The sequence below is a fragment of the Mixophyes fleayi genome, chromosome 3 (assembly GCF_038048845.1).
Source record: "Mixophyes fleayi isolate aMixFle1 chromosome 3, aMixFle1.hap1, whole genome shotgun sequence".
NCBI lineage: Eukaryota > Metazoa > Chordata > Amphibia > Anura > Limnodynastidae > Mixophyes > Mixophyes fleayi.
This window is the reverse complement of record NC_134404.1, coordinates 202,963,899-202,983,812: the sequence shown is the minus strand read 5'-3', so window position 1 is coordinate 202,983,812 and position 19,914 is coordinate 202,963,899. Positions and strand designations below refer to the sequence as shown.

At 39.7% G+C, this 19,914-nt stretch overlaps 1 protein-coding gene across 1 annotated transcript in view; it reads left to right on the top strand.

Annotated features, from left to right (window-relative positions):
* Nucleotides 1-19,914, top strand: part of TRDN (triadin) — a 535,205-nt gene that overhangs the window by 263,244 nt on the left and 252,047 nt on the right. Inside the window, exons 24-27 of the mRNA XM_075200931.1 lie at nt 15,436-15,477; nt 16,724-16,750; nt 17,851-17,892; nt 18,791-18,817. Coding sequence (XP_075057032.1) covers nt 15,436-15,477; nt 16,724-16,750; nt 17,851-17,892; nt 18,791-18,817 — 138 coding nt within the window. The remainder of the gene's footprint in view (nt 1-15,435; nt 15,478-16,723; nt 16,751-17,850; nt 17,893-18,790; nt 18,818-19,914) is intronic.

Below are 19,914 nucleotides of genomic sequence, written 5' to 3'. Positions count from 1 at the left end.
ATATAAATGAAAAAATATACTTAAATTTTCTGCTGACACAATCCTTCAGTAGTGTGTTCAGATTCTTTTCTCCAAATTTTGAGATGAGTGGTGCATGATATAAAAAACAAACAAATACAACATAGTGTGATACAGTTTAAACACTAAACAAAAAATCTCTCTAAGCTTGAACTTGAATTTTCTTCTTAAATTGTTTTCAACTGGTTAAATCCATGTGTTTTTCCTTATGTGATTGCACTTACTAGAAAGCCAAATTGTATTCACCTATAGTGTTAATAACATAATATTGTTTTATAGTGTTGGATCCATCACTACAACAATCCTTCTGTGAGAACACTTACAAGATATATAATAAATGAGAGCTTGATATTAATTGGTCTTTAAATCCTCATGGTTGTATAAATGACTTTTCTTGAGAAAATATGCTTGAAAAATTGTAGATTCTGGTGCACAACCATTGACTATAAAAAATATTTATTGCACATAATGGTTATAAATTATAAAAAAACAAACAAACACTGGAACATCAGTGTGATTGGATTCCTACCAGATCAGAGATAAATGTAGGCTTTGTATGTTATAAGTCCCCGGGGTTCAGCTCACATCTCACTCCACTGGAACTATAGATGGTATATCAGGAATCCAAATCACTGTCAGTCTGGTAACCCTTTTCTCTCCGACCCGTTTCGACCCTCCAAAAGCAGGTCTTTTTCAAGGATAGGGTTACACCATACTGACTCCATTTTTATACAGAAAATCCATTACATCACAGTTCATAGGTCACAGATACATATTCAATTATACATGTAAAAACATATAAAACCATATAAAAACATTTAGTTTAAACAACTCCAAAGGAATTTATAAACATATATACAATACAAGTAACAAGATTCCATACTTATACTATCCTGAACGCCGTTTGCGTTCACTGTGGACTTCCGGTTTACGGGTCATAGCTTTCCCGGTGACCACAAGTTTCAAATTAAGAGAAATAAACATCCTGAGTGCCGCCTCCTGGCTCCTCCAATCCCTGCCTATCCTGCTCTATTTAAACCTGGCTCTGGCGCCATTAGGGTGCCAAAGTAACAGGTTCTGCACCTAGTGTTCCTGGTTCTTCCTGCTCAGCTTCCCAAAGGCTTTCTCTCAAGTGTTCCTGCTCTCCTGTTGTGACCCGGCTTGGCGACTATCCTTTCTATCTGTGTGACCCATATTGTTCATGCGACCTTGGCTTGTTGACTGATCTCCTGGATTCTCCCTGGTACCTTGCATTCCTGATTGGCTTGACCCGGACCGTCTGACCCTTCTACACTACACCGGCAACTGACTAGTAGGACCGCGACCTGCGTGCCCTGTGCAGCGAAGCCCAAATCTCCTTGCGGGGGACCCTGGCAAATACCAGGGGTACGTTAGACTCCGCACCTGCTAGTTCAGTAGTGCTAATACCGGTTAGTGTTCTGCTTCATTGTAGTCCTCAGTAGGCCTACGGCCTGAAGTTTGGTCAATCGGATTACACACTGGACGGCGATTTGAAAAGCCGAAGAAAATGCAGGTCTGACGTTTGGTAAGTAGTCATTTCAGTAGTGTAGGAATTATAGAAATCGTGATTCCCCTGTCATTTTAAATCTTGTCGGGGTTCACAGTGACGTATTAACGTACCCCACCCGCTAAAAGTAGGTCATTATTACCAGTGACCTACCAGTGCAGAGCTACAGGGTAGAGACAAATGACGAATACAGATTCCTCTTTGGCATGCATAGTATTTCTATGGAACCCTATGTATGCAGCGATTTGATGCCCTGAAAAATTTTAAACAGTTGCAAACAATGTTCCCTCAAATTTCTAAGTAAAAGTTATATATTGGTAGTGTGTAAATTTCTGCTGATGGCAGAAAATTGAGCATTTGCTTCACTTGCCCCTCAAGTTAGTCAGGAACAAGAGAAGTGATACTGTATACTTGCCCCTATGTAAAATGCAAGAACAATTATTGAAAGCTAAAGTTGGAGAATCCTTTATCCCAAATGTAATATGAGTGCTCTCAAGGCATCATTTTACTCTAATGTTCACACAACTATTCTAGGTTAGTATATTTTTTCTGAAATAACTATATGAAATAGCCTGAGAAATGGGGGGCCACCCGGAATTTCCCTGAAACCATAGTTGGTCAATCAGACAATGTAAGTAATGCAATAGCACTATGTTTCTATCAATAAAAGTGTCCATTATACACTGACATATTATTAAGTGATCACTTTTATTATTACACTACTGCCAGTTTATAAAACATCACCAGACTCATCACTACAAATGCATTCAGAAAAGAAATATATACTTTCAGGAGATACCTGTATGTCTCCCTTGCTGCCCCCCATTAAGAAGAATAGCAGCTCTGCTGTCGGGCACAGCTGGAAATTATTTTGTGTGTATTTTCTGTAAGGTTTTAGATTTGCAGAATATCACTATTAAAATATATTAACTGTGTACTATGATTTGCCTATAGTGCTGCAACAATGATGCTGGTGTTTAATTATGTACCTGCTGGTTCTGCGTGAATAAGTTAGTTTTGTAGTGTCTGGGAGCAAAATAATTGTCCCATCTACCCTCACACCATGCAGGATATGCCAGATTACTAGACTTTCAGAAATTTTGCCCAGTAGAAAATGCAAAGCAAAGGCAGGGTGTTCCATGGGCTCCCAAGTGTCAAATTAGTACAAGGATTGTCCTTATATATCCAGATTATTAGAAATAATTATAGTCATCTTTTATTTATTTAAAAAAATCAAGTACTCACAAAGAAGCATAGTATATCTTTCTTATGTATTGAACAAATGTCAGCTCAAATTGGGTTCCTCATTTTCTCATTCACAACTATGGAACTCTTATACATTATACACTGTCGAATGGGCATCATTGCGTCTACGGCAAGGCTCGCGCCTCAACATTGCTCTGCTCTCCTGGTAACCTTGCTTACCATCACCGGAGGCGAGCGTTTTCACAACAGTGCCACAGGCTTTACTTTCTCCATCAGTATCCAGTGTGCTTGATTACACCCTAAAAGCTCTCACATATTAACTCCCCCATCCATACCCATATGTGACACCTCAAAACAACAAAATATGCATAATAAAAATTATTTATTAAATCACATGAGCTAATAAAACAAATCAAATAAATAATACATTTGATGACATGTCTGGCCTGCCCTCTTTTGGAATACACTCCTGAGTCACAGGTGTGGGTCATCATATGAAACCTCGCCAAACACGTAGAACCTGCCCTGGTCTTCCCTTGTCTCCCTCTCCTGGTCAAAAACATAGGTAGCTTTTTGCGTCCCTCCTAAATAACTTTTCCCAAATGTTAAACATATAAATAATTGGGGATCCAGTTCCTCATGGCCTTTGGTTACTATGGACATTTAGAAATGGCCAAATGAAGTGCCCTCAATGGTGTCACACAGATTGGGTGCACTGTGCCACATAAAGTCTTGGAGTCCTGCACACTACGTCCGCCTCCACAAAGTCTTGACAATTGTCACACATTGTGCGCCAAATGTGAACGGTGCCTCTGGTGGCCTAAACTGCAATGACATGCGGTCCTAGTTGCCCTGACTAGCTGGTGGGTATGGGCAAACAATACCAGGAAACCACCCCGAATACACAGGTGTTTAACACAATCTTAAATGTGGGCAGACTCTAGTGTCTTTATATAAAATTAGGCACCAGGACATCTTAGTTCGAAACCATTAAATTCCAACTTTTTTGAACTCCTCTCTTCCTTTAGCACAAAAAAGCATAATGGTTGCATAACAGTATATATTTTAAATGCCTATCTCCTCTTGACAAAGTCACAGAAACTGTTATCCCCTTCCCAACACTCCAGGTACTCACAGAATCTTGAGGGGCCACTATGAGATACACCGTGCCTTTCTCAACTATAGGCCTTATGCCCCGCCTTGATACCTATTAGGCCTTGCACCCACCCTAACAGCCTATTGGGCCTTATGCCCAAACTACTAAGGGCCTTGTGCCCTAAGACTAAGATATGGGCCTTGCACCCAGTTACTACCTATAGTGAATTTTGCCAACTGCCTAACTATGGGCTACTCTAACTGGCCCGGGCCTTGAGTCCCCCTTACTTGTCAACAGGCCTAGTGCCCGACTTGATAACACAGGCCTTGTGCCGGACCTATTGGAGTAATTATACTTACCTGCTCTGCGCAAGATACTCAAATTGCCCCCGGCATCTTTAGGTCTTCCAGACCCTTCAGCCGGTGAAGCCACTTCGCCTATTAATTGCATTGGTCCCCGCTGTCTTTTTGGCAGGGTTGCTTTTAGCCCTTACAAGTGCTCCCTGCCGTTGATCTATTCTTTTTCTTGATCTTTGCATCTTCTTTCTTCTGTCTGGTGAGAGCTTCCTCCGATGTCTTCTGGGCTTGACTCGCCGCTTCCTTCTTCTTGTGGCATGGTAGCTCTTAGCCCTGACAAGGGCTCCCTGCCACCTTCACTGCCATCTTCTTCTCTTCTCGAAGTCCCATTATGTCCTCTTCACTCTGCTTATAATGCGTTGTTGCGACACTGCGTGGTGATGTGGCATGTTCTGATTGGCGCACCGCAGTGCCAGACGTTCAAATGGACGGGACGTGAACCCTGATTGACTCACCGAACTGGCCAATAAGAGAACAAACATGACGACCGGAGGGAGCCCACCAGGTGCCGGACTGGCAGGTAAGCCTGTCACAGATATTATTGCTATCTCTTCTCATCATAATCCTGCACAGTACTTCTAGATTCACAGGTGCCTCCTGATAACTCACGGTCAAAATATCATCTACAACAACGTGCCTTCTGCGGAACTCACCTCACACTCCCCTATTTCCTTAAAATGGGGCTTTTACATAATGGAGTTTTTCCCCCTTTATTATCCCAGGAATGGCTATTGAAAATTGGTGCCTTGTGGTATGAGCCAGCCCCCCGCTTCATGCTGACCGATCCAGGACCTCCCTCCTTCACCTGGGTCCTGACTGCAAGATATGCTTTAAAAATCTTTCCATTGTTTCTATAAACACATGTTTAACTGTTAGTTCTGCTCTAAATATTTGCCTTACATATATTTGTGGGGCATATAGCAATCATTCACTTATGACAACATGGAAATTATACGCCATAGTACACATTGTTAATAGTTAAACAATTATAAACACAATTTAGTTGGAAAATATATGGAATTAGGAATAACTATGTTATATTCCTAATGTACTGATAGTATTTAGTGAGTTCATATCTCAAAAGACTAACACTGGGCTTTTGAGTCTTAATTTTACTCACTAGCATCAATTCTATACTTGTCGTAAGTGGTATAAAGATGTAAGCTAATCTCTTAATTAGCTTTCTTCCTGCAAACGCTGACCTAGAAACTCAGCACACTATTTAATGGTGCATTCAATAAATCTTGATCAGTTCACAAATTAAAATAATTATACTTTTGTAATTACTTAGGTGGAATGGACTGTGGGGATAAAAGGAAATGGTAAAATTTCTAATTTAATTAAAAGGGATATCTCCATCTATATATTAGGAGATATGTCAGGAAGAATACTAATAAAACGAAAAGTAATTTTTCAATGTGCAGATGATAAAGTATGTTTTGACTGCCTGGTTTTGCTATGCTATCATACTTTGTTTAGTACATCGTTGAGGCTTCTATTAAAAAACAAAATAACATATGTACATGATTATGTTAATATTTTTGCATGTGGACTCTTGTTAGAAAATAAGCATTAAGGTGTTTTCTTACTATAGAGCAGCTTTAACTTTTTTTGCTGCTGTTCGCTGGTCATCACAAAGGTGGATTGCTAGGAATGACAATTAGCATGTGGGGCTCACATTTACTGTGTAGCTTGTCATGTATATTCATTCACTCAGAGTTAAAGGTTTGCTGCATGCAACGAAAACACAAACTCAAAAGTAGCCAGAGCTGAATGTTAAAGACTTCTGAGTGTTCCAGTTGTTGCACAGGCAGTACTAAAATATATGAATGATTGTCCATAGCTTGAAAGCACTGCTCCCAAGTCTATGGTAGTTTTATTTCACCAATGAATACTTGGAATTTATTTTAATATTTGGATAAAAAAAACTTTTAACTATCTTCATGTTGGAGCTATCGAGGTCTGATCCAGAGGATGATTTGCAATATTGACACAATAGTTAGATTTTCTGATCATTGATTCACAAATGTATTTTTATCATGGCCCAAACACAAAATTGAGTGGAAAAAAAAATACTTATATACTGTAAATATTGGTTATATTGTTCTTGTGTTTTCTTTTTCAGAGAAAACAAAAATTAAAGGACTGATTTAGCAGCTGCAGAACACTGATATTTGTAGAAACTTGCAATTTGCCAAACACTTAGCTCATCTCTGTTATTGTATGATGTGTGTGCTAGAAAGTCTTCAGGTGAAGTAACATACTGTTATACATGAAGCACTGATAGTGATCTTTACATTTTCTAGTGCTTGTAAGCATTAAATTTGACCAATATGTGATTGACAGTAAAATTGTCTTAATTTAGAAGTCGAGCTACCCAAAGAACAACCATCTGCAATAACACCAGAGATTAAAGAGTTACAACAAACAGGTTTAGAAGTGTATAGAGCAAAGGAATAGTTATAGTAAAAAACAGGTGGTTAAAACAATGATTATACATTTTTAATTACTGAAAAACCATTTCTTGTGAAAGCAAAATAACATTTTAGCGTTCATTTGAATATGGTCGGAGCATAATGTTGTATCTATCCCTAATTTCCTGTTTACCTTCTATATTCTATTTTTGAAGTAGGCAGGGATAGAACAAGCTTTTGCATCTGATCATTGGAATTTTGAAAGCAGCACAGATTATTTCAGAAGATGGGTGTTGATCTTGTTAGAGGCAGTGATATGTTAACTAATGTGGATATGTTAGTGAGGACAAGGTTGCATGTGACATGAGCACTGTTATGGTGTGAGAAGGGGAATCAAGGTAGGCAGTCAGGCAACCACAGACTGAGAGATAGTAGGAGTAGGGCCCCCCCAACAGAACAGCACAGGGTAGTGATTTGAGGTTTTGTTTTTTGCAAACTGATGCATATTATTTTAATAATTTAGTTTCACTGTACATACTCTTTTTCAATACAAAAGGATTAGAAACAAATATTATTATATATTTATTCCAAAGAATGTGTAAATATTCACAAGTAAGTATAAGTTTGTATCCACGAACCTTACATACAATCTGTTGGGTAGCTTGGAGCACCAGTCAGATGCCCCTATCAGCCTGTTGGTAGAAAAACGCACATGTTTTGGTGGAGTCAGCATGCCAGCATTGTGGGTGTTGCCAATGCATTGGGGTTTCACCAGTGTGCAAGACTTAAAGAAATAAGCCTCCCTCCAGCCACCTCCCCCTTCAGACTACCCTGACATTGAAACAAAAAAACAAGGGAAAATCAGTTATAGTGGTATTTAGATCTGCTAAACCAGCACTTCCAAACAGTAAAAGGTAAGGAAATACAAAAATAAGGAAATACATTTATTTAATGATATCATTAGATAAATTTCACCTTGGTATGCAATTTTTTTTTTACATTTTTTCGACTGTTTGGCTGGTTTGGAATATATATCACTGGAAATCATTTCCACCCCCACAGCCCCACTACCCTCCCCTGTAATTCTATCCATCCTACCTGCCCCCTAATTTATCAGCTCCCACCATCTCTCTTTATTATTCCATGAGCTCTGTTTTTCAACACTTCCACCATCACTCTTCATTATCTCCCCCACCATTCTCCTTCATCAACCCTGCCTCCTTATCCCCCACCACTACTGTTACCCTGAATAGAGGAAGAGGTAAATAGAGGCGCAGGAATCCCTTACTACATCTGCTTTGGTCAGGTAACTGATATGATGGCAGCACACCTCATGGCGGTGAGGTCACCACAGCACTGTCATCCTACCTATAGCGCCTGCAGCACAAACATCATGTTATCAGATGCAACAAAGGATTCTTTCCCTCTATTTGCCGTTTCTACTACTGTATGCAAGGCAGCTGAGGGCTGGCAAGTTTAGCCCGTGGGGCAAGACTAGACTGAGCAGCCTATTTTGAAGGGAAAAAAAAAGCAGGTGACCCGGGTGATGTAGCCCAAGGTAGCATCCTATTGGACCGGCTTGAAGGGCAGGTGCCCCCCTGTCCCCCAGCCCAGTCTGCCACTGATGCAATGTGACAGCCCATGCTGCCTGCTTTTAAACTGTTACATACTCCCTTCCCTCCCTATGTCCAGTTGGTGTGTGTTACTATGATATGCCATCAGTGCTCGGTGCAAACATTTAAAATATATTCAAGAATTCCTCATTTAAAAAAAACAGAACAACAATAACAGGAGTCAACAGAAATCCACGCTTTTGAAATTGAAATGTAAATTTCTACAAATACTTAAGAGAATCTTACTGTATATATGAAACTATTTATGAATGCTACATTTCTCTCCAGAGTACAATTCAAATGTTCCATTTTTTTAAATATCAGAATTGGTTGTTTAGACTTTCTGCAATTATGTTTCAAAGCTGAAGAAAGCATGCCAATCAAATGCAGTAATACATAGCTTCTTAGTGCAGCAGAAGGATAGGCCTTACGAACAAAACTGCTAGATTCTTTGAATGTTCTTCTCACTCAATTTAACTTTAACTTAATAAAACATGTTTTGTCATGTGATTGCTGCAGTTGATTTTGGCCTATGCTTTTTTAGGTACTGTACAGTGTATATTAAACATTTTGATTCTGTAAATGAAATATCAAAAACAAACAAGCTTGGTTTGGTATAGAGATGCTCACTGACCCCCGTGTTTTGGTTTTGGTTTTGCCAAACCGTCATTGCGTGTTTTGGTTTTGTTTGGTTTTGTTTTGCTATTTTGTTTAAAAATCAATGTTTTTGGGCCTAAAAAAAACAAATTTAGTGCTCCACCTGTTTCTTGGATAAGTTATGTAATTGTAAAGCTAATAAATTATCCAAAAAACAGTTTAATTCCTGGTAGGCCTTCATTAATTCGACACACAAACCAGATTGTCTTCCTCTCCATCTATGAATATTGGCAATGCAGCCATCGTCTTTGGATGTATATTACACCCTGCACTTATACTTAAATATGTAAAGAAATGGACAAAGGCAGTTTGGTTTCTGTCTCTCTAGGCCCCCCTCCACTTGTATAAAATACCAAAAAATTCAGCCATTATAGACTGTACAATATTAAGAGAAATGGGCAAAGACAGTTTGGGGTCACTCTGTGTATAACACCCTACCCTTAAGGAGAAAATGCCCAACAGCAGCCTTTCAAGACGGTACGTGATATGGAAATGCCCCAAGTCCCTTTCCTCTTTGGGGGTAGATTGCACCCTACACTTAAATAGAAAGTTTTAAAAAGTTGTTATCGTCATCATCTGGAGCTTCATCCTCACCCTCATCAGTGTGTACGTCATCATCACAGACTATCAATTCATCGCAGCTTGAATCCGCCTGTTACTCTTCGGAGTGTGAGTGCCTCCACTCTGGTACGTGGTTCTCCATCTTTCCCGCTCACACCTGTGTGGAACCGCGGCCGTCCGCCATCCTGTCGTACTGCGCATGTGCAGGTCCCTTTAACAACTACACCTGACCACTAATGTGATTGAGGATCAATCACCCCTCCCTACTTAAGGCACCTGCAGCCTTAGTTAGTGGCCTGATCTTAAAGTCTCACTCCCAGTGAACTTCTATAGGTGTGTGCAGTTTCCAAACTGCTTCCAGCTCTACTCCTGTGTGCAGTTTCCAAGCTGCTTCCAGCTCTACTCCTGTGTGTAGTTTCCAAACTGCTTCCAGCTCTACTCCTGTGTGCAGTTTCCAAGCTGCTTCCAGCTCTACTCCTGTGTGCAGTTTCCAAACTGCTTCCAGCTCTACTCCTGTGTGCAGTTTCCAAACTGCTTCCAGCTCTACTCCTGTGTGTAGTTTCCAAACTGCTTCCAGCTCTACTCCTGTGTACAGTTTCCAAACTGCTTCCAGCTCTACTCGTGCTTCAGCTTCCACGCTGCTCCCTGCTCAACTCAGCGGCGGTTCCCATACCACTACAACGCTTCACTTCTCAGCTGATTCCGGATCTACACAACTGGGTATGCTCTACTGACTATTGACTATTGCCTATTGCTCGCATACCAGTTGTATCCATTGTTGTTTGCTGCACAGGGTACCAGTACCCATATAGACTGTGTTACTGCATTGCTTCATTTAGGATAAGCTTTCACTCAAGCTACGATATCTTCTCACGCTACTACTTAGCGTTATTGTGCATATCTGCTGTGACCAGCTTCTCCTCACTGCAAGGCATCTACTCCATACAGACTATTCATTGTGCCTTCCATCTCTGCCTAACAAGACATTGCTCTACTCGCGCTGTTTCCATACAGCCACAGTTTGCCTTTCAACTTCACTCTCCTGCACCTGGACAAGTCCTCATTCCTTCTCACAGCAGTGGTACAACTTGCTGCACGCAGACCACTGACTTCCCTGCTACCTACCCGCACCTGGACAGTCCTCCTATCACAGTGGTGGTACAACTTGCTATACGCAGACCACTGACTCTCCTATTACCTACCTACACCTGGACCAGACTCCTCACCATAGCGGTGGTACAACTTGCTGAACGCAGACCACCGACTACCCTGCTTCCTACCTGCACCAGTACTATTCTTCCCATCACTGCAGTGGTACAACTTGCTGTACGCAGACCACTGACTCCTCCTCTACCTACCATCACCTATCCACGTCCACTCCTCGTGTCTACATTATCTTCAGCCTCCAGTTTACTGCTCCAAGTCGCTGACTTTCCTCTAACCATAGCTGCAAATCGCTGACTTCCTCAGACTATCTCTACTCTCCTGCTGTTGTGTCGCTCCAATCATTCACCTGCCTGCTTTGAGGTGCGTGCCATAACCCCGCCTCTCTAGCAGAGTTCCATCTGGTGAAACTCGGGTAAGCAACTCCTAGTGCCCGTGACACCGCCATAAGAGAACAGTCAGTGCTTGGATGTCTTGGATGGTGAAGGCCTTCCTCGTGGAAGATGTAGTTCATTTTTATAAACATAATTTTCTCTATATTTTTGGGAAGTAACCTTCTACGGTGATCACTGACTAAGTTCCCTGCTGTGCTGAACACTCGTTCAGAGTACACACTGGAGGGTGGGCAGGTTAAGTATTGCAAAGCAAGTTTGTACATGGGTTTCCAAATTGCCTATTTTTCTTCCCAGTAAGGAAATTGACTGTCTGACATTTCCATATCAATTACCTCTTGAAATAATCCTCCACCATCCTTTGCATGTTAATACTCATATTGGATGGAGTTATGGGCAAGGTCACACATTTTTTAGAAAAATCCTTCAAACCAGCCCAGATGTTAAACTGTTCTGGTCTGCCCTCTGCGTCTTCCCTGCTTCTTTTTTGAAAATTCAATTTTTTACGAGCAGCAGCTGCTTGAGAAACTGAAGGAGGACATGTCGTCAAGCCAAGGCCCAGTTCAGCAGACAACTTGCTGAGCAATAGCTCCTTGCAAAAATTTACATCTCGTTCATTTTGAAGCAAAGTCTCAATGTAGGTCTTAAACCTTGGATCAAGCACAGTGGCCAAAACATACTGATCCGAGTTCAAGATCTTAATAACTCAAGGATCATTGTGAAGCAAATTAAGTACTTGATCGACAAGGCCAACATACTTTGCTGAATTGCTTGCTTTCAGCTCCTCCTTCATTTTCTCAAGCTGCTTTTCCAATAATCTAATTAAAGGAATGACTTGGCTCAAACTAGCACAATCTGCACTCACTTCACACATCACAACTTCAAATGGTTTCAGCACCTTGCACAGCACTGAAAGGATTCCCCACTGTGCAAGAGTGAAATACATGCCCCCTCCTTTCCCAATGTCATGGCTTGTGCAATACGCTTGGCTGGCTTTGCGCTGTTCCTCCATCCTCTGCTGCATGTACAGGGTGGAATTCCACCTAGTTACCACCTCTTGCTTAAGTTGGTGGCAGGGCAAGTTAAACTTGTCTTGGAGCTGCTGCAATCTCCTACATGCTGTGGCAGAATGCCTGAAATGTCCTGAAATCTTACATCCACCGAAAGCATCTCCTGCACCTCACGGTTATTTCGCAGGAAGCTCTGCACCACCAAGTTGATGTTGTAAGCAAAACAGGGAATGTGCTGGAAATCACCAAGCTGTAATGCTCGCACTATATTGTTGGCGTTATCAGAAATTACATATCCTGTGGAGAGTCCAAGCGGTATAAGCCATGTATCAATCACATCTTGGTTTGCGTAACAAATTGTCAGCCGTATGCCTGTTAGTGAAGCCGGTGATACAAAGAGTGGCCTGCCTGTGACAAATGTTACGTAGTGTTGTACATGCTGCTGCTGTTCCTGCTGGTGAAGGTGAATGACCAACCCAGTGGGCTGTCACAGTCATATAGTCTTTGGTTTGACCACTTCCACTTGTCCACATATCTGTGGTTAAGTGGACAGTGGGCAGAATGGCATTTTTCAGTGCAATCTCTACATTTGTACACACTTTTTGATAGAGTTGTGGAATAGCTTTACGGGAAAAATGGTGTCGCGATGGAATTCTGTAACACGGACACAAAACCTCAATTAACTGTGAAAAACCAGCTGCATTTATTGTGGATATTGGACGCAGATCTAACACTAACATGGCAGCCATGGCTTCTGTGATTCGCTTGGCGACTGGGTGACTGCTGTCATATTTGCTTCCCCTAGCAAATGATTGTTTCACAGTTAATTATTGATATGTAGGGCTGCTCTTTTTCTTGGCTTTCCTCTGGGCTGACGATTCACCCCCAGCAGCAGCAACAGCAGCAGCAGTGGGACTAACGCTTTCTTCAGAGGAACCAATAATAGTGCAGGAGTCATCCAGCCTTAATAAGTGGGATGAAGGGCTAACTCAGAGAGCTACTGAGGATATTGATGAGGATGATGTGGTGGGTGTATTTTGTAGTCGTCGGGATTTCGGTGAGCGGAGGGTCCTAGCTGATGATGGAGTGCTTGTAATTTTTTTGGAAGAACTTTCAGCTTTTCCCAACACTTTGCCATGAACTCTCGTCAAATGGCGTAACATAGACGAGGTTCCAAGATGGTTAAGGTCCCTCCCTCGACTGACTGTGGCTTGACATACACTACAAATGGCTATACAGTTGTTGTCTAGCTTTGGGTAGAAATAATTCCACACATAAGAAGTGGATTTTTTTGTTTTATGGTCTGGCATGACAATGGCCTTTTTCTTGTCACGTGCCAGAACTGCTGCCACTGGTGCAGGAATTACACAAACAACCTCATCCTCATCAACATCCTCATTAGCGCCCTCGTCGCCTACACAAATCTCCCCCTCATCCTCTTCTATTTCCATAGTGGCATCCTCAATTTGTGTATCACCGGCTACACTCGAGCTGTTCAGGCACACATCAGCAGAACTGCTGAAAGGGTCCCTCTTTATGGGTACACTAACAGAATGCTCACGATTAGACATCCCACTGTTGGATGGACTCTCCACAGGGATTGGTGTCATTTGTGATTCAGAGCAAACATTATCCTCTAATGCCTTATTGTTATCTTGCAGCTCGGCTTTGACGCGTAACAGTAGTTGTGCACCACTTGTAGGCTCGGTAACATTTTTTGATCTGCCACTAATAGAGAAAGGTGAAGGCCTCATTCTTTCTTTGCCACTGCGTGTGTAGAATGGCATGTTGGCAATTTTTTTTTTATTGGCACTTAACTTTTCCTCAGTTACACTTCTTTTTCGCTTCAACACAGTAAATTTTTTTGGGGTGTGTGTTTTTTTGACTGATTTCAAAAGACTGTGTAGTTTGACATCGCCTTTCCCAGATGACGTACTGGGAACACTACCATCAGGACTGGTGACAGAACCTGGTTGCTCATTCTGCTCATATGTGGACTGCTTTGAATCCATTCTGAGCCCAAAGCACTTGTGGGGCTACAAATTGTTTTAGATACTGCTGACAAATATGACTTTTGACAGCCAGAACAAATAATGCAAAAGAATGGTGGACACCCCAAAAGCACTTGGAGTGCTAGAAACTGAACAAAAACCCTCCTCTCTTCTCCTCTTACTGCTGTAACAACTGGCATTAAGATTACAATGGTATTGCATACAAACATTAATGTGTCCAATTACTGCTCTGTCCCTGCGCTGATATAGCCAGTGTGAGCTAACCCTGCTCTCTCCCTCTGTCAAATGGCGATGGATTGCTGTGGAGGCTGGTATTTATGCTTTTCAAATCTCGCGATAACCGAGCTCAGAAAAAACGAATATGTCACAATGACGTTTTGCCTTGATTTCAAAACCGAACGGGCGGGAGAGTACCGAGCGTGCTCGTCTCAGTACTCGGATAAGCTGAATTCGGATGCATTCGGATCTCGGGGAACCGAGTCCGCCCATCTCTAGTTTGGTATGACTCCTATTTGTACTGCTAAACTATGACCAAAATGAAGGAACAAACTAAGACCTTGGAAAAAACATGTTGCACTGCAGGAGGGGGGGATGTCAAATTTAAAATGTACAGGCAGAGTTGAGAGAGGGCGTGTCCAATATTGACTTTAAATTGCAGTGCAAAAACAAAGCTGTCCAGTATATGTGTACCAGATGCAAAAGCAGACAATTTTTCTCAGCATGCAAAAAAAAATAATTATTTGCACTCCTTGCATTTAAACATGGTTTGGCCACGAGCAAATGTACTCCTTTATTTTTGCTTTGCTCCTAACTCAGCATCAGATCCATATTATGAAAGCTAATGATGCTTTGCTTTGGTACCAGATTAAATGCTTATTCTTAAGGTTGCACAAAAGCTTATACATCTTATAGTTCTTCTAATTTAATGTGTTTTTAATAAGTAATAAAATAAATAATTCAGTTAATTGCTGCAGAACATGATTCTTAGTTAGTTGGCCTTATCTCTTTTTGACAAATGCGCACAAGAAACAAAAAAAAATGTTCTCCTTTTTCCTTTAAAAAAAATAAACAAACCCTCAAGACCTAGAGGTGGTGTCATTCAGTCATTAATTACTCTATTCATCTAACCAATGTGTGCCTCAAATGCTGCAGAATTAATATCACTGAAGTATTATAATAAGTAGCGGGGAAAACAGATATTTACTCATGAAAGAAATAGCATACACAGTATAATATACACATATACAGTATATTTCCTGTCAGAATTTGGATGTGTCAGTTTTGGGAAAAGAGATTAAAATAAAGAAATATGCAACAAAACGGATATGTCCAAATTCTGAAAATTGGTTTTCGTATGAATTTATAAATGTCTCTGATTATGAAATAGTTTTATTTTTGTCTTCTATAGAAGAGAAACCCAAGGAAGAAAAGCCTTCACCTATTAAAGAAGGTAGGAGCAATGTGTACTTTATTGAACGTTTGAGAGTGTAGCCCTCTAATATTGTATAAATATTTTAAGCCCTGCTTCGTGTGTAATCACTATGAGGAGAAGTAGGAACTGCAGCAAATACATTCATTATAATGTCCAGGTACAAACTTTGATATAAATCAAACTGCTTTTTATATGAGTCGATTATACATACATGAGTTTGAGTTCTGATTACTCTGCTGGAAATAAAAAATAAGTATTCAAAATAAAAATCTGGAGGAGACAGGTGACCAATATAATTAGGTTTTTCAACACTGTCTCTGTGGTAATTGGACTTACAGCAACCATGTTTAACAGGTGGTTCCAAATGTGGCCTTTTACGGTCTTTTGTGCCCCTCACCTTTCCTCACAACTTCCATAGGTTATAATGGACTCAATTATTTTTAGTAGCATTCATTCTGAGAGTTCATAGTCTGAAAGTATATTTCTTGTACTTGGAAAGTGCTGCCTTAGCATTATAAAGCTTTCCTCATTACTTAGCTGGTCACTATCACAACATCCCATCTATACATTATGCTTTACACATATATTAGTGCTCACTTGCACATATGAGACTAAACAAGCAAATAAAAGAACAACTGGATATTAAAAGTTATACCTGTACCAAAACATTTTAATGCACACAAAGGCATAATTGGTGGCAATCTCCTAATCAATACTCCTCATCATCAGATATTGCATTTCTATCACTGTTTAATAGTGTAATAAACAGCAAGTAACATTTTGTACAAGCATTGTCTACCGTGTATCTAGAGCCAGAAAAATCTTACTGTTTTTTTCTGTTTTAGGCAAAGTAGTTAAAAAAATATTTTTTGCTAAGAAGCATTGCTCAGTGTTGTGGATTGATATACTGCACATATGTGTGTCCTCCTTAGATGATTACACATCTCAAACCGGATAAAATCTTTCAATAACACTGGTTTGAAGGCCTCAAACATGAACGAGCAGGGGCACATATATGCAAACAGGCTGGATCATGTGCGGACCAGCTCGGCCAAGGTCGAAACTTGAACATGTTTGAACTTTTTCGACTTTAATTAATCAAAAAGTCAAGACATTCCAGTGAATTTTAACATGGTTGCTTTAACTTGCCAATCCCATTCAAAAATCGATCCATGGCCAGCGCGAACATATATTATCTCCTGTGACATGGAAACATTTTGCACTGTATATCCATATTTTCCATCTAATGTTTTTGTTCTTCTAGCAAAAATGTTTAAACTGAAGAAAACAAGTATGTTATATACATAGCTTTTACTTACAGTTGATGGCTTATGCCCTCACTAACAAGCTTAGTTTCCAGTCCCTTCTATTTTACAATATTGCTGTTTTTGTGCCTATAAAAAAGGGTTAAGCTATGATGAACTTATTTTGATTGTTGGACTAAAGCTTACAGATCTTACACTTCCTCTGATTTGCAGTGTTATTAACAATGGATAAATAACCATATTCAGTTAATTAAAACAGTTACATCCCCTACAATACATACAGTAATTTCTTTGCTATACTGCAGTAAATGCTTCTCACTAGGTGGTCTTATCAAAATTTCTTTACAAACCTCATGAATACACTTATAAAATAAAAAAAAACGTGCCCAGCCATATATAATTGGTCTTCAGAAAATAATGCCAGCACACTCTAGAGATTGCTAACAGAGCAATTACACCTAGAGGACCTAGAGGTGGATTCATTCATTCATTCATTAATTCATTCATTCATTTGTTCCTCTAGTTAGTGTGTGCTTGAAATGCTGGAGCATTACTGTCACTGAAGTTTTGCACTTCCCACAAGGGGCAGTGCAGGGAAGAACTGTGTCTGGTGTATAACTTTGATTCATTGTCCTTTCACGTCTTCAGATTTAACATAAACTACACTTCTTTGGCATCTTTATTCTCAGAAGAGTTAGCTGACTATGTCTCTATGACAAAATGTGTCGGGTGTATAACTTTGTTACATTGTCCTATCACTCCTTCCGATTTATAGTAAACCACACTTCTTTATCTCTGAAGAGTTAGCGGACTACGTCTGTATGAAAATTTCTGGAGTTGCAAACATTTTAGTAGAATATTGAAGTGTATTTTCTTTCGAATTTTGCTTGTTTTTAAATTTTTCTATGTAACAGACCCTCAGATGAAATAGCATATTCAGTGTAGTATACACAAAAATATTTCCTTTGAGAATTGCGATGTGTCAATTTTGTAAAAAAATAATAATAATGTTGAAATAAATAAATATGTGACAATAATGAAGCATCCAAATCCTCAAAATCAATTCTGTAAAACTTTCCATAATGTATCTTATTATGAAAAAGTTAATTTTTTCTGTGCTTTATAGAAGAAAAACCAATGGAGGAGAAGCCTTTACCAATTGAAGAAGGTATGAACAGTGTATTTATTTGAACATTTGAGAGCATGGCCATGTAATATTGTATCAATACTTTATACCCTGTTTCCTGTGTAATCACTATGAGGAGAAGTAGCCACTGCAACAAATAGATTCGTTATAATGTCCAGGTGTAAACTTTCATATAATTCAAACTGCTTTTTATGAGACGATTATGCATACACGTTGCTTTACTATATGAAGGTCTCTTGTATTTAGAATGTCACAAGTATGGCAGCTCTGGGTGGAAAACACGCCTGGAACTTCAGTAAGATAACCTTCCTTGCGGAAACTAACATTTTCATAGTGTAGGCAAATTTTGACTTCTGATTACTTACACTGTTGGATAAAAAATTTCCCTATAAGAAATAAAAATCTGGAGAAAACTCATGACCAATATAACTAGGTTTTCCAACTCTGTCTAAGTGGTAATCAGACTTACATTAGGCATGTTCAACTGATGTATCCAAATGTGGCCTTGTAAGGTTTTGTATAGCCCTCACCTTTCCCCCACAAGTTCCATAAGCTTTAATGGACTCATTAATTAATAGTCTGAAAGTATATGCCGGCCTCTTTATGTATTTGGAAAGTTCTAATGATTGAGCTGGTGCACATATGTGTGAACAAGCTGGATCATGTGAGAAACAGTTTGGCCATGGTCAAAAATGGTCCAACTTACTTGAACATGGTTGAATTTATTCGACTGTTTAATGTTTTTGTAACTGATCAAAAACTCAAGACATTCCAGTGAATTTTAGCATTTTTGCATTAATTCGCCAATCCTATTTGAGAATCAACCCATGGCCAGTGTGAGCATATATTATGTCCTGTGACATGGACACATTTTGCACTGTATATCTATATTTTCCATCTAATGTTTTTGTTCTTTCAGCAAAAATGTTTAAACTGAAGAAAGCAAGTATGTTATATAGATAGCTTTTACTTACAGTTGATGGCTTATGCCCTCACTAACAAGCTGAGTCTCCATTTCCCTTTCATTTTACAATATTGCTGTTTGTTTGGCTATATCAATTAGAAGATCCCCTGGTGGGGATGGGAAGGGGGTAACCATCATCTAGACCACCACACATTCGGAGTAGGGAACCGTTTAGATATCATTTTTCATCTCTTACACATCCATGTATCCCTAGTGTTGAAATGAGTGTGGATAGAACAACCTGTAGCCAATCAAATCATCCAAATGCTCACAATGGCACAGATTATTTCAAAAGTTGAGCATGTAGATCTTGTAGCAGGCAGTGACATGTCCATTCAGGGCCACTGTCATAATGGAAGGAGGAGAATGGAGATGAGCGGGAAGCCACAGACTAAGTGTTGGGAGTGAGATGATGAGCAGGAAGTGTCTCTCTCTGACACAACATATGCCACACATTTAAGTTTGTTAACAAAATAAATTTGCTGGGTCAATATTACAGAATCGGCAACATATGGGAAAAAAGGTCTGAAGGGTTTTCGAGAGAAAGATTTGATGAAACTATTCTGATTGCTGGACTAAAGCTTACAGTACTTACACTTCTTCTGGTTTGCTGTGTTAATAACAATGGATAAATATCCTTATTCAGTTAATTAAATCAGTTAAATCCCCATACAATACATACAGTAATTTCATTGCTATACTGCAGTAAATGCTTCTCGCTAAGTGATCTTATCAAAAGTACAGAAAAACAAAAGCATTGTTTTCCATTTAATACATCTAATTTTCCTTAAAAACCTCATAAATACACTTATAAAATAAAAAAAATCTGCACAGCCATATATAATTGGTGTGCCGAAAATAATGCCAGCACACTCTAGAGATTGCTAACAGAGCAATTACACCTAGAGGACCTAGAGGTGGATATATTCATTTATTTATTCATTCATTCATTCATTAATTCATTCATTTAATCATTCATTCCCCGGTTTGGACCATGGCTATTTGATGTGCTTTTAGAAACCAGACTGGCTGAGGTCTACACTTATTGCGGCCGCATTTCCCATAGAACTAGTATGTTC